Below are 15,404 nucleotides of genomic sequence, written 5' to 3' on the forward strand. Positions count from 1 at the left end.
AGAACAACTGGAGATATTGATGAATCAGCTACCACAGTAATTTGTGTTAAAATTGTATTTAAGGTAGCTGCTTTTATGTGTATTTTATAATGTTTGCTTTTGTAAAAACAATACTGGGTGATAAGATTAGAGAGAAAATGTTCATCTGTGCAGAGGGTACATTTTCTTCATTAATTATTCTGCGACAAAACTCACAGGTTATACATATGGTATTTTCCAAAAGGACTATTAATAGAACCTTTTGAAATGAAGTAGTATAAGACTATTTTAAAAAATGACTCACTGTCAGATTGAATGCAACTTTTTTTTTTACATACAACACTGGAAAAAGTGCTAAGTCATTGGCACCTCTTTACAAATATTTTTCATGGTTGCATTCATTAAATGTTATTACATTTCTGAATTTTTGTAAAAATGTATTTTATCTTAACAGAATGGCATTATTTTAAAGGGTTTGAAAAACTGACATGGTCAATTCAGAAAAGGAACTGAAGTCTGAATAAGGTCACCACATTTATGTTTTTATTTTATTTTATTTAAATTCAATTAAGTAACATATAGTGTATTATTAATTTCAGAGGTAGATTTCAGCAATTCATCAGTTGCCTATAACACCCAGTGCTCATTCCATCACGTGACCTCCTTAATGCCCATCCCCCAGTTACCCCATCCCTCCACCTCCCCTCCAGCAACCCTCAGTTTGTTTCCGACAGTTAAGAGTCTCTTATGGTTTGTCTCTCTCTCTGATTTTGTCTTATTTTATTTTACTCTCCCTTCCCCTACGATCCTTTGTTTTGTTTCTTAAATTCCACATATGATAATTGTCTTTCTCTGATTGACTTATTTTGCTCAGCATAATGCCCTCTAGTTCTAGCCACATTGTTGCAAATGTTAAGATTTCAATTTTTTTGATGGCTGGGTAATAGTTCCATCTATCTATCTGTCTATCTACCACATGTATACCACATCTTGTTTATCCATTCATCTGTGGATGGACTCCTGGGCTCTTTCCATAGTTTGCCTATTGTAGACACTGCTGCTATAAACAGTGGGGATCAGATGCTCCTTTGGATGACTATGTTTGTATCCTTTGGGTAGGTAAGGTCATCAAATAAAACACATACACATATGCATATATATGTATATATACTTGACTGATGGGGGGAGTGAATTTCATTGTGTATAGGTCTTCTAATTCATAAACATTTCTTGTATCAGATATGTTTTTACATATCTGATTTTACATATTTATAGTCAATATTTTTACATATTTATAGTCATGCATGGTAAAGAGTGTGTTTAAATTGTTATAAACAATAACGCATCATAAAAGACTGTGCTGATCTTGTGTAACTAAGGACTATGAATGAATTTGGTTGGTTTTTGGTGTTGTGAACTCACATGTTTACATAATCAGGGCCCTCATTTCCCCTGAGGTAATCACCTTTTAAGTGGCCCTCAAAATGGTTTGGTTTTTTTTTAAGATTTTATTTATTTATTTGACAGACAAAGGTCACAGGTAGGCAGAGAGGCAGGCAGAGAGAGAGGAGGAAGCAGGCTCCCTGCTGAGCAGAGTGCCCGATGCGGTGCTCGATCCCAAGACCCTGAGATCATGACCGGAGCCAAGGGCAGAGGCTTAACCCACAGAGCCACCCAGGTGCCCCTCAAAATGGTATTTTAAGATTACTTTACCCCAGAGCTTTTTGGTTTTTGACTTCTGCATTTAATTAATTAATTAATTTATTTATCAGAGAGAGAAAGAGAGCACAAGCAGGGGGAGAGGCAGGCAGACTCCCCGCTGATCAGGGGTCCTGACGCAGGGCTCGATCTCAGGACCCTGGGATCATGACCTGAGCCGAAGACAGAAACTTAACGGACTGAGCCACCCAGGCGCCCCTGCATGTAATTTTTAAAAAAATAACATGATGATGATGATACATTTTTATCTATTGCTTCCAGCTAGGGGCTTTCTTTCCACCAGTAATTAAGAAGAAATATTATTAAATGTTCATATTGTCATCCTTCCGTAAATATTCGACTTTTCCTATCATTCAGCACACTGTTGCTTCTGTCTTAATGCCGGCGTTAAGATCAAGAGTCTTTTTTCTCCATGAGTGCAGGCTTTGAAAACTTTTTATTAAGTTACTGATACAATTTGATATTTTTCCATAATCTATATTTTTAAAAAATCACATCATGGCATCATCTGTCTAAACTCATCTCCATTAAAACTTGCCTTAAGCTACCAGATTGCCTTTGCCACCACTAGCCATACTGTATGTTTGTTTGTTTAATTTACTTTCATGATAAACTCTCATGTCATGAAAAATAAATAAATGAATGTATTATGATCAACCCAGAATACATGCTGGTCCTTATCTCCTGTGAGGGCATCTCTTCTTCCTTGCTGGGGACAGTGGTATCACAGATGACCCTGCCGGGTCCCCGTCAGCTAGGAACTCCCTGAGCAGGGACCGCCTCCCTTCTTCATTTCGGGGGTGTTCTCCTAGGACGGGTGTCCTGTCTCCTTTCTTCTCTTCCCCCTGCTCCCATGGTGACTTTATAAAACATGAATGGAAGTACGACACGCACACAAAAATGTGTGCAGAACGGAATACACCGCTCGCTGACTTCAACGGACCTCGTAAGGGGAGCCCCGGTCAAGAAACAGAACATTGTCTGTGCCTCCCCTGGTCCCTTTTCCTCTTTAGCCCCGCCTCCAGCCCTGATCCATTAAGAGAGACACTCGGACTCAGCTTCGAGGTCCTGGGGGCCTGCCCCTGCTAGAACTTTCACAATCACAGGCCTTATTAGATGGTTGCCGCAAGCCTGGGGGCTGATGTTATCCCCATTCCCAGTCAGGGAAGCTCGGCTCGGAAAGGGTAAGTGTACTGCTGGGGTCAGGGGGTCAACAAGTGGTGGACACTGGTCTTCTCAAGGGAATTGCATGTCACCCATGACCGTCCCATTCTTTAATTTGTGCAAAGAGGGGTGAGGAAGGGTTTGCGGTAGGGTCTGTATATCATCAGAAATACAGGTGTGTGGACATCTCTGAGATTTGCCTGGAAGCATCCCTCGCTGCTTCTGGGGACTTCTGTCTGCACCCTTCATAATGCTTCCCAAGGGAGCCTCCAGGTTCTCTCAGGGCCCTGCTGAGGGCTGCAGTTGGCTGGTCTGGGAGTGGGTCAGGGATTCAAGGAATTCATCTGGGAATGCTGGTTTCCTTCTTTCTCTGGAAGTGTGCTAGTCAGCTGGCTGTGGTCAGTAATGAGGAGAAAGCCGGTATGCAGTGGGAGAGGGGGTGGGGGACAGAAGCAAAGCAGGAATGAGAAGAAGCTGGAAGGGCTTAGTGGGGTTTGCATGTCAGCTTCCAGTTGACCCAGAGATCCTACCCCATTCTTCCACTTCCTGCAGCTAGGTGGCAGTGTGACATGGCCCCCACCATCCCACACCACCCCACTCCAACTTTCCACGTAAGCCAGTCAGGTGAGCTGTGTCCAGGGAGTGAGAGTATCTTAATCCATAGAACAGAGAGGAAAATATTCAGTCCGTCTATTTCTCCCTGTCTACACACAGAGCTCAGTTTCCAGCTGTTTGAGATACAGATGGATGAAACGGCCTCCGGTGCAGAATAGGGATAAGATAACCCAACTTGTGGGATGGCTGTGAGGGTTGCCTGATGGAACAAATACAAAATACCAGGCCCCACGCACTTTCTCATGATGCAATGGATACCAGCCCTCTATCTGATAAGATGTTTGCAAATATCTTCTCCCATTCCGTAGGCTGCCTTTTAGTTTTGTTGATTGTTTCCTTTGCTGTGCAAAAGCTTTTGGGTGTCCTTGGTAGGAAGTGGCAATGGATGACGTCTAAGGTGTCTTCAGACTGCACACCCCCTGATCTGGGAGGAGGCACTGAAGGATGGGCAGAATTTGGATGCGTTAGATGGGAGAGAAGTGGGGTTTCCACCAACAAGTGGCTGAGTCTTGGGGATCAGGCCAGAGAGAGACGAGGGCTTGGAACATCTGAGAACACTGAGGAGCCTGACTGTTTATCAGAAGATCAGGTTGGGTAGGTGGGGTTGCTGACCCCCCAGGTCCTGGCAGCCAAGAAGGGGGCCCTGGCTGGAAGCCGTAGGGCAGGGATGCTCAGAAGGGATGTGGGGCCACTGGGCTTTGGGGAAGACTAGCCTGAGAGCTGTCAGACTCCCAGGGACCACCACATAAAGAAAGAGTTGCTGGAGGCCCTGTGCTGAGGAGTCTGGTGGGCTTAGAAGACTTAGGGGATCCAATGGATTCTGCTCTATTCATAGGATTTGTCAAGCTTGCAAGAACCCTATGCCTTTCTTTGGCCTGCCCTTCTGAATCTGCAGACCCCATGCTCCATGGAGTGCAGTCCCTCACTCCTTGCCTTCCATCCCGGAGTCCAGCGTGTCCCTGGGGAGCTGCAGGGAGGAATGGGAGCTGCTTTGGCTTTGAGGCGCCATCAGGCAGGTCCATCCCATTTTGTGCCAGTCCTGGGAAGACCTCTAGTGCCCTCTCTCCCTCCTCCATCACAGGGCTAGGGGAGGCTCTGGCGCTCTGGCTGGGCAGTGCCTGGTGGCAGCCAGAGGCAAATCTCCCCCAATGGCTGGATTATATCCGTATTTGCAGGCCTGGCTGTGGCCTTCTGCTTGGACTTGAGGGCCTGACCAGGGTTTGGAGCCCTGCGTGTGCCGTACAAGGTGGCAGAGATGGGGAGAGCTTGGGAACTTTTTCCACTCACCCCAAACTGGGGAGCTCTCCTGTGCTAGGCTGGTGGGCACTGGGCCAGCTCCTGGTCATCTCAGCCAATTAGAAACTTGTAGCTGGGAAGCAAGTTGGGCCAGGAAGAGAGAGAGAGAGGCAAAAGGTGGACCAGACTTAAGGGCGGGACAGTGGCACATGGCGGTTTGGAGGACAGTAATGGGGGAAGGAGCACTACAGACAGGGGCAGAGCCTCTGTGGGGCTAGAGAAGAGAGACAAGGAGGAAGAGAGGCAAGGTCTGGCCTGTCCCCTCCTCCCCTGCCCCAGGCCTCTTGTTGTTGCTGAGCTGTTCCAGAGGCCAGTGTGATTTACATCGCGGGTGTGTCCCGAGCACCTGCTGAGCTATGATGACAGACTGTCCAATTTGAACTCCGTTGGACTGGGTAGCCTCCAAAGCTGCTGCAAATAGCTCTGACCTCAGCCATCGGCATACCAGCCCCACCACTGGCCTGAGGGCTAAGGCTCCAGCCGTCATCACCACCACCAGCAGCGTCTCACTACCCCATGGAATTACCAGCATCTTAGGTACTGGCCCCATCATTCCCAGCCACCCGATCAGCCTCCCACAAGGTTTGGGGGAGCTGGGAACCAGGACTTGAGTCAGACCTCCGAGGGCATCACCTATGCACCAGTGATTCTCAACAATTTGGGCCCCTAAGGGGACATTGGGCAATGCCTGGAGATGTTGTTGGTTCACATCATTTGGACTGCTGGTGGCACCCCTGGGTAGAGGCCAGAGATGGCGCTAAACATCTCAACAGCACGGAGCAGCCCCCCGACAAGGAATCATACTTTCCCAAATGGCAATAGTAAGGAGGCTGAGAAACCCATCTCTGGAGGCCCTGTGGTCTTCCGTGGACCTGACTCTGGCCCTCATCCCGAACTGTCACATCATGCTTCCATTCCTGGACAAGAAGAAATCCTCACCAGTGCATCTTAACGGAAACCCCTATTATTCACAGTTCTCGGCCCCCACAGATTGCATTCAAAAGTGCAGAAGATGAAAAGTCCTCTGTGGCCACCCTCGAGAAGGAAGACACACAGGGGCGCCTGGGTGGCTCAGTCAGTGAAGCGGCTGCCGTCAGCCCAAGTCATGATCTCAGGGTCCTGGAATTGAGCCCTGTGTCAGGCCCCCTGCTCCATGCGGAGCCTGCTTCCCCTTCACTCTGCCCCTCTTCCCCCGTGTGCTCTCTTTCTGTCTCAAATAAATAAATTGGAAAAAATTAAAAAAAGAAGGAAAACACCAGAAACAACTGATAGGCAGAGCACAGGTGCACCTGGGATTGAAGTCAGGCTTTCGCCTGGGGCCGGGAGGCAGGGACTGGGCTAGAACCTGGGGGTATAAAGGCAGAAGGAGAGCTCAGGCCTCCACTTGGTGCAATAACCCAACCTGGAGCAGCCCTTCCTCTGCGGCCAGTTGGGAACCAGCATCATGGAGTGGATGGTGGTGGCCTTGGTCAGCTTCCAGCTCTTGGAGGCGGCAGTTGTCAAGTGAGTCTGGGGCCTGGCTGCTGGAGCAGAAGTTTGGGTAGGAGTCGGGAGCCCTGTGAGGGGTAACCTGGCCAGGGGCCGCCCCACCAGGCTCCACTCCGGAGTTTCCGCTGGGACAGGGAGGGCTTCCTGAGCAGGTGTAAGCTGGGGACTCAGAAGTCGGACGAGCTACAGCTTTGCCCTCATGAAATGCCTGTAACTGAACCAAAGGAGAGTTTGTCTACCAGATGTCCTGTAAACCAATAAGAAACGTGACCCCGAGCTTTTGCCATGAAGCAAGATCGGTGTGGTGCTGCCCGGGAGCGTGGGGAGCTAATGCTCAAAAGTCCCAAATGCGCTGATGGTTTGCAAGTGAGGGTTTTTAAGGGGAAATAATCAGAGACAAGGGGCTTGAGGTTGTGGATTCTTCTGAAAGGTCAGGGATTGGGTCAACCTCACGACTGAATGACTTGTCTTTCTGGCACTGGTCTGGTTTCTTTCTTCCCTTTTTTATTTGTAAAGATTTTATCTATTTGTTAGAGGGAGATAGAGAGAGTGAGAGAGAGCACAAGCTGGGGGAGAAGCAGGCAGAGGGAGGAGCAGGCTCCCTGCCAAGCAAGGAGCCCGATGTGGGACTCGATCTCAGGACCCCGGGATCACGACCTAAGCTGAAGGCAGACGCTTAACTGGCTGAGCCACCCAGGCGCCCCTGGTTTGTCTGGTTTCATCAGCTGTGACTGGGTGGCCCTCTCCTTCCCTGCTCGGAATCCGCTAAACACCCCAGCAATGTGTGTCAGTGATGCTGTCTTTGTTAGCAAAAGCTGGGGCCACACACTTTGCGACTGTGCAGGCTAATTCATTTCTTACTCTCTTGGGCTTCCTTTTCATTATCTTAAGCAAAGCATCCTGGTGTGTTCCCTATAATCCTTCACTACAGGCTACATGCCTTGCTGAAGACTTAATCTGCTGGTGGGCGCACTTCCAGGCAAAGGAAAAAGCACAGCTGCTTCCCCATCTGATGAGAAAAGATGGACCCGGGACAGAGTCGGGGTGACTGCTGTCCAAACAGACACTGAATGGCAGGTGTGCTTTCTTCCGCAGAAAGGAACGATGATTTCTGGATAGGCAGACGTTTGATAAAAACTCCCTTAAGGCCCACGATTTATTTAGCAGATGGCACAGGCATGTAAGCAGAGACAGCAGGAACGTTACGTGCACTCGCAGAGATGTCAGGAGAAAGGGAGCGAGGAGGCGTGGCTCCCAGGACCTGGGAGGGCGCCTGACCTGCACACGGCTTCCTGTCTCACCCATGAGGACCGATGCCTCTGCTGAAGACAAGGCTCCTCGAAGAAACCTGTGTGTGATACGCAAGTTCCGGGGAAGCGGCGAGCCGGAGCAACCATCAGTCTTCAAAGCTCAACGTGAATGGGTTCCGTGCAGAATGCGGGGGACAAATGCGGGGTCTTGAGGGAATGGGGAATCAGGTGGGGAAAGAAATGCAAGGAACAGGACTTCTGGAGTCTGGAATGAGCCTGGGTGGACCCACAGAGACGCCCGAGGCGATGGCAGCAAGCAGGTCTTGGAGGAGGAGAACTCGAGGGAGACGGGGGCAGAAGTGTAGACTTCATCAGTTCCAATTCCAGGGCAGATCTGGGCTCCAGACCACCCAGGCCAACTTCCACCGCGCCGGCGTCGGGAGAAGAGCACTGACTGGCCCCAGGCCAGACAATTCGAGGCAAGGGCAGACACAGGATCCTTTCTTCTGAGTCCCAGTCTAGTGCTGTCCCCCATACCCATGCTGTGTCTCAGTCATCCAGGACCAGGTGCCCGAGGGCCACCACCGGAGGGGACTGGGGTGAACTCTGCTATCTCTGAAATCTTTCTTAAAATGCATATCTCCTGGGCCACCTGGCTGGATGACTTGGTAGAGCACGTGACCGTTGATCTTGGGGTCCTGAGTTCAAGCCCTACATTGGATGTAGAGCTTACATAAAGACAATGCATATATCCTGCCAGGGCTAATGGCCAAAGTCCTCCTTCTCTTCTAGGGAAGGAATTTATGGGATATCTGAGAGCAAAGGGCCAGGAGAGGATGTGGACACTCGAGATGGGATGTGGGCATGTATTGGGGAAGGTATTTGTTTTCTGAATCGTGGAACAAGTCCTGCGAAGAGCTATGAAGAGAGGGAGAGGGAAAGAGAGAGGCAGAGGGAGAAAGAAACAGAGGAAGAGACCTAGGGAAAGAGACATGGAGACAGAGAGAAAGGGAGGGAGCTGGGGCCAGAGCAGGAGCGAGAGGGAGACACACACAGAGACACAGTGATAGGCACAGGGGACACGGGGGCTGGGGCCTGAGGGGTGAGGTTGGAGGTGGCGCGGCAGGGAGGGACGGAGGAACCAGGACTGTCAGAGGTGCTGTAGGAAGGAGGGAGGGTCCTGCCCTGACGCTAGGCCTTCTTCAGAGTCCCCCTGAGGAAATTAGAGCCTATCCGTGCAACCATGAAGGAGAAGGGCTTACTGGGGGAGTTCCTGAGGACCCACAAGAATGACCCTGCCCAGAAGTACCACGTTGGTGACCTCGGCATGGTCTATGAACCCCTGGCCTATCTGGATGTGAGTCCCGACCCTCCGTGGGGGTTCCCTCTCCTTGGGGCCAAAGACTGAGGCTGGACTCCCGGGGGTGTGCCATGCTATCTCTCTGTACCCTCCCACCTGGCGCCTGCATCCTGCTCCCTTCTCTCACACCTGTCAGCCCCCACTGAGGGTCTGTGTGTTCTGGGCAAGTACGGAAGATAGGCTTGGGCCTCTTCCTCTGTGGCAGGTTGTAGAGCAAGGGCTCTGTCCAAGCAGGAGGCTGGGCCTGAGGGTCTCTGTATCCCTCCAGAGCTAACAGCCTGCCCCATGGCCCCCCAGAGTCTGTACCTTGGAGAAATTGCCATCGGGACCCCACCGCAGAACTTTCTGGTCCTTTTTGATACCGGATCCTCCAGCCTGTGGGTGCCCTCGGTCCAGTGCCAGAGCCAGGCCTGTGGTAAGTGCAGGGCTCGCTAGGGAGGGTGGTTGGCAAGGGATGGTGCGGACCGCCTTGGGGGAAGGGGCAAGCGTGGCAGGGATGGTGGGGCCTGGGGGCTTCAATCCTGAGAGTCGGGGACTTGGCCAGGGTCAAGGGGCATGTGCAAGACCGAAGGAAGAGGCTGGCCCTAGGCCTGGGTGGTCTGTTTGTCTTCCCTCTCACCAACACATGCTCCTTCACCTGCTCCAGTCCGCCCTCTTGCCCCCTGGCGCCATCCATCCCACTCTGCTCTGCTCCATTCTGTTCCCTGCAGACGACGCCATTCTGTCTCACCAAAGTCGACAATAGTCTTTCCATGTCACTCCACTCCGCTGCTTACTAAGTTCTCAGCGCGTGTCTCCTAGACGCAGGGGAGAACAATGCAAGAGCTGGTCCCTGTCTTGTTGCCGTATTTGTAGACAGGCCAAGTTCCTCTCCTTAACGCTGCCTTGGTCCCTGCCAGAGCCTGGGGGTTTGGGTCCTGACACTTCTAATCCAAAGAGTCCCTCACTGGCCACGTCCAGGTCTTTGACAGGGTGAGGGTGGAGGGAACGCAGGGATCCCCTGGAAGTTCATTTGCTCCCACAGCTGATGAGTGATTTCTCAGGAGGGGATCTGCAAGGAGGGGGCAGGGAAACAGAGAAGGATTCTAGGCTACCTACCTACCAAGGGTCATGGTCAAAGAACAACGCAAGATTCTGCAAGTCAGAGGGGGCTTTGAGGCCAAGCCTGGCCACACTCACATGGGCCTTCCTGTGCTTCCTGAACCCTGAGACCATGTGTCCTGGGATGCTGGGGCCCCGGGATGGGAGCACAGGCTGGGACTCGGGGGGCAACCCTCTGCCTGCTGGCCTATCTCCCCAAACTCTCTTTCTGCTGTAGCCACTCACTCCCGCTTCGACCCCAACGCGTCCTCGACTTACTCCAGCCATGGGCAGACCTTCTCCGTGCAGTATGGCAGCGGCAGCCTCCGTGGCGTCTACGGCTATGACACTCTGAGGGTGAGCCGGGCTGCAGGCCACTCTGTGCCCCAGGATGTGGGAGTTTTCCCCGGGGCTCTGACTTGGCCTGGAAGTTCTCAGACCTGAGTCTGATGGGAGTTTAGCCCGAGAACCTGAGAATACGGAGAAAACCTAGGGCTCTACTGAGTACAAACCAGCCGATGAGTACACCAAGTGCCCCTCCATGCCGTCCCCTTCCCACACTGAGCGCCCCCGATGAAGGGGATGACCTAGTCCTTTAGTGAAGGAGCTTAAACTGGGGGAGGGGGGTCAGGGGGAAGAAGATGGTGTTGGGGGGCTGCAGCAGCAGCCAGAGAAGGCCACTTGAGAGAAAACTTGGCTCTTGCAAGACGTGTCAAGAAGGCAAGGGGCAGGTGGTGGGGTTATAGACATTGGGGAGGGTCTGTGCTATGGTGAGTGCTGTGAAGTGTGTAAACCTGGTGATTCACAGACCTGTACCCCTGGGGATAATAATACCTTACATATTTATTAAAAAAAAAAAAGGCAAGGGGCAGGGGTGAGGGAGGGATGAACAAGGGAGCCTCGAGGGTCTTTTGGGGGAGGGTATGGGGAGATGAGTGGAGTTCCACTTATCATCTGCCATCCCCTGTGTCCCTTCCAGGTCCAGAGCGCTCAGGTCCCCAACCAGCAGTTTGGCCTTAGTGAGCACGAGCCAAGTCCCTATTTCCTCCAGCTCAAGTTTGATGGCATCATGGGCCTGGCCTACCCAGCCCTGGCAGAGGGTAGGAGCGCCACGGCTCTGCAGGGCCTTCTGCAGGCTGGCCTCCTCTCCAGCCCGGTCTTCAGCTTCTACCTGGGCAGGTAAGATACTGCTTGGAGGGGTTCCTGAGCTCCCAGGCAACTCCCCCCATCCTCCCCAGACCCCAGACAAGTGAGCTCAATGCTTTGGGGGTCGGGGGCTTCCCATCAGGCATTTGGCTTCAGCTCCTACTGTGTCTAGGACTTTCCTCCTGGGCTGTCCTCTCCTGTCCAACTGTCCCCCTGTCCACATCCTTTCCCTCATCTCTGTGTCTGTTCCCAGCCCACTCAGACTTCACATTTCGTCACCAGTTCAGAATCTTTCCCTCTTCTGGGTGAACTTAGCTTTGAGTAGGCTGCTCATTCTGGATACCTCTTGGATTTACCTCCTGCCCAGAGCTGCAGTTAGCTCACTACCTTCTGGACACTTCTTTTGTGTACAATCTATTGCTTCATCTCCTTTGATGTATTGTTCTCTCCAGGTCCTGGAGTCTTCTGGTCAAGGTTCATCATTTGCCCCTAATAGGGTGTTTTTCTCACCACAAACACAAGCCATGCAGCCGCTTAGTGTGGGTGCCCGGGAGCCAGGTGGTGGGGGCCGAGTGAGTGGCCTGTGGGGGACTTTCTTTCCTTTCCAGAGTTAGCCAGCCACCTTCTGGAGATAGTCAGCATCTACTCTCTCACCTTAATCTCCTGAGTCTGATTATCAACAGTGTTACCCTGCTCCTAATGCTGCTGGCTTAGTCTCACCTCTGATTACAATTCATTCTGAGTTTCGCCCTTAGGAGCTCTGCCCTATTCCACACTCAGGGTCGGCTCCCAGGGGAGGCTGAAAGGAGCAGGGAATATCCTTCTCTCCTCTTTGCCAAGGCCCTACCTCCTTCCAGTCCCAGAAGAAAAATGACAAGTGGGACTCAGGGTGAGACTCCCAGTGACATACGACACTAGTAGCAAGAACTGGAAGAGAGAGAAGAAGGGTGTGTGGGATGGGGAGGGGGCCACACAACCAGCAGCTTCCCCAGTGGCTCTGCTTCTGGAACCAGAGGCATTGGGAATTCTGAGGGACTCAGCTTGGAGCTGCAGTGATAAAGGGGGATACAACTCCTTCCCTCAGCAGGCCTAGTGTGAGGGGGAGACACAGTGTTGTCCTTGGGGGCCCAGTCTGAGGGAGGAGACACAGCCCTGCCCCCAGGGAACCCCAGTCTGAGGGGGAGACACAGCCCTGCCTCAGGGAGCCCTAGTGTGAGGGAGGGAGACACAGTCCTGCCCTCAGGGAGCCCCAGTCTGAGAGAGGACACAGCCCTGTCCTCAGGGAGCACCAGTCTGAGGAAGGAAACACAGCCCTACTCTCAGGAAGCCCAGTCTGAGGGGAGACACAGCCCTGTCTCAGGGAGCCCCAGTCTGAAGAAGGGAGACACAGACCTGTCCTCAGGGACCCCAGTCTGAGGGGGGAGACACAGCCCTGCCCTCAGGGACCCCAGTCTGAGGGGAGACATAGACCTGCCCTCAGGGACCCTAGTCTGAGGGGAGACACAGCCATGCTCTTAGGGACCCCCAGCCTGCAGCCAGGGGAGGACCTCTATTTCCTTTTGAGGATGAATGTTCAACAGGAAATCTTTTCTATAGCGATTTCCCTGATTCACCCTTCCCTTTCCCTTCTGCAGAGGTATGAGCTCTCAGAATGGAGCAGTTCTCATATTTGGAGGGATAGACCACAGCCTGCACAGTGGACCGATCTACTGGGCCCCCGTTACCCAGGAGTGCTACTGGCAGATTGGCATTGAGGAGTGAGTCTGTGCCGGAGCTTGAGGACCTGGCAGGCTTCGAGGCATTTCATGTTATGCACCCACAGACACACTCTCTCTCTCTCTCTTTCTCTCTCTCTCTCTCTCTCTCTCTCACACACACACACACACACACACACACACACACACACAGGTAGGTACTGCTAGGAGGTACACATAGGAGACCCCTGAAGCCTTCCCCAACAAAGCCACAGCTATCCTCTGCTGGAGACTGAAGGCCCAGCTCAGCCTGGAAAAGTGGGTGAGGTGGGCACAATATAAATGGGGTCGGTCTGGAATCTCAAACATTCTAAACCCTGTGGTTCAACACTATGTGCTTACTAATTGGAAACTATGATGTATTGGGGGGGGATTAATGTGGTCATAGTACTTAAACTGTTCAGTGACACTGGCTTTCAGTGTTTCTAGAACCTTCCTTGGAACTTTAAATAACAACATTCCGTGGCCATTTAGGTGGCCTTGAATAGACTCTGAATGGTGTGAGGCAGGGGGATGGCTGGAAGGACCTCTGCAGAGTCCTTACCTCCAGGTATACCATGATTCTGTGGCTGTGGCTGTTTGTCCCTTGGGGGTGGGGGAAAGCCCACTTCCTAGATGCCCTGAGCTGGAGGTGCTGAAGGCGTTCATCTCCTCACCATTCAGGTTCCTCATTGGTGGCCATGCCACGGGCTGGTGCTCCCAGGGCTGCCAGGCCATTGTGGACACAGGCACATCTCCGCTCACTGTACCCCAGCAGTACCTGAGCACCCTTCTGCAGGCTACAGGGGCCCAGGCCGACCAGTATGGACAGGTGTGTCTAGTGGAGGCATCCTCCTTTCGGAGAGGCCCCCTGGGAGGCATTTATAATTCTTTTGGGAGTAGCCCCACTCTTGGCCTCCATGCTCCTAGCTGTCCCAAAGCCCTGGAGGTGGGGGGGGGCCTGGGAGGACTGGGGCTGGGGGCTGGGTCTTGAGCTGGGAGAGTAATGGGCAGCTACTATTGGGGCAGAGTTTCCTTGGAGCTTCAATTCTTCCAAAGTAATGGGTTAAACACTTCCCAGGCTTTGGAGGAAGATCAAACTAACTGGACTGTGGAGCCAAGCAGGGCCCCAGCGGGATCGAGGGCACTGAGGGGAGGGGGTTGGCAGGTCCTCTCAGGCGGGCGATGCGGCACCTGGGGCCTTGTTCCTCTCTGCAGTTTACCGTGGACTGTAACGACATCCAGAACCTGCCCACCTTGACCTTCCTCATCAGTGGTGTGCATTTCTCCCTGCCCTACCACTCCTACATCTTCACAGTGAGTCTGTAGGGACGCGACGGCTGTGAGGAGGGGCCGGGGGCCCGAGATACCGGGTCTCCTCACCACGTGCCATCCTCCAGCTCTTCGTGAGCCCCGCTTAATTTTCTGCCTTCACTGGTTCCAAACCCCTACGCCGGCACGAGGCCGCGAAACAGAAGAGTGCCATCTGTTATTGATTACTATTACTAATGAGTGTGGAGAGGCGCTGGGGTATCGGTTGTGTACTCACTAGGGTAAGCCCTATGGGAAGCATTTTGCCTCCACCATCCCACTGAACTGTCAGACCATTTGAGGAAGAGGGTGCTAATTTCTATTTTACAAGTGAAAACTTGGAGGTCCAGAGAGGTTAAGAAACAGATGCAAGGCTACCCAGCTAGTCGGGGTGAAACTCAGGCTGGAAGCTGAGTTGGTCTGGCTTCAAGGCTTCGCCAGCAGGCTGACCTCCTCCAGATGGGGAGCAAAAGGGAGGTGGGTGGGCACTTGGGGAGAGGAGACTGCAGACGGTCACCGCAGCCTGCTTCCACCCATTGCAGAAATCCCTCCCACTCTGGGGCTCAGCTGGCCTGTGAGCCCCCAGAGGTCACAAGCCTGGCTCCCTCATTTATGCATTTCACACTCCTGGCCTGGGGCTCAGGGCTGAGCAGGGCCCGGTCCATGGGTGAGCCAAGGAACGAGCGCTGCCCTTCCGTGTTGTGCAGGGAAATGGCGTTTGCACCATTGGGGTCCAGGCCACCTACCTGCCCTCCAGCAGTGGCCAGTCCCTGTGGATCCTTGGGGGCGTCTTCCTCAGGTCCTACTATTCCATCTTCGACATTGGCAACAACAGGGTCGGCTTTGCTGCTGCTGCCTAGACTCAGCGCCTAGACGCCTGGCTTCCTTCTTCCTCTCCACCCCCCGCCCTGCAGGCGCTACTTCTCTGGAATCAGCTTTCTTTCTCTGGCTTCGGGGCTTTCTGTCCTAATAAATAGTTCTTCTGCATGTTGGTCAGCATGTTGTTTTTCAAGGGCCGATGTGGCCTGTAAGGCAGCTCCTGGTCACAGGAATGGGAGGGAAGACGGAGTCAGGGGAAGATGTGCTTCTACTGGACCTGTTCTCCCTCAGGGGCTAAGAGGTTTGTGGGGGTGGGGAGGGGTGTCACTGAGGTTCTAAGAGAGATGGGGCATAAGGTAGGGCTTGGGGAGGGGCCCCGGACCCCTCAGAGCTTGGAGTCTCTCCACAACTTCTCTCTACTCATGGTAGTGACATTGAGGCAGG

General features: G+C 52.7%; 1 protein-coding gene and 1 long non-coding RNA gene across 3 annotated transcripts; one reads left to right on the top strand and one right to left on the bottom strand.

Annotated features, from left to right (window-relative positions):
- The first annotated feature begins 6,217 nt into the window (after positions 1-6,217).
- Positions 6,218-15,114, top strand: PGC (progastricsin). Of its 2 annotated transcripts, XM_032862220.1 has the most exons (9): positions 6,218-6,276; positions 8,718-8,868; positions 9,169-9,286; positions 10,190-10,308; positions 10,931-11,130; positions 12,732-12,854; positions 13,515-13,662; positions 14,049-14,147; positions 14,849-15,114. In XM_032862220.1, exons 1-9 carry the CDS (start codon positions 6,218-6,220, stop codon positions 14,999-15,001), a joined length of 1,170 nt encoding a protein of 389 aa, XP_032718111.1. In that variant the 3' UTR covers positions 15,002-15,114. The 2 variants fall into 2 exon arrangements, with proteins under 2 accessions (XP_032718111.1, XP_032718110.1); XM_032862219.1 differs by lacking the exon at positions 6,218-6,276 and having other exon boundaries at positions 8,664-8,868.
- Positions 9,595-14,949, bottom strand: LOC116870471. Its single transcript, XR_004383226.1, has 3 exons — positions 14,888-14,949; positions 10,231-10,421; positions 9,595-9,668 (listed from the first exon to the last, which is right to left on the bottom strand). It is a non-coding gene; the product is annotated as an uncharacterized LOC116870471 (long non-coding RNA).
- Positions 15,115-15,404: the final 290 nt, after the last annotated feature.

The sequence above is a fragment of the Lontra canadensis genome, unplaced genomic scaffold, assembly GCF_010015895.1.
Source record: "Lontra canadensis isolate GAN:19392208 unplaced genomic scaffold, GSC_riverotter_1.0 scaffold23, whole genome shotgun sequence".
NCBI classification, from domain to species: domain Eukaryota; kingdom Metazoa; phylum Chordata; class Mammalia; order Carnivora; family Mustelidae; genus Lontra; species Lontra canadensis.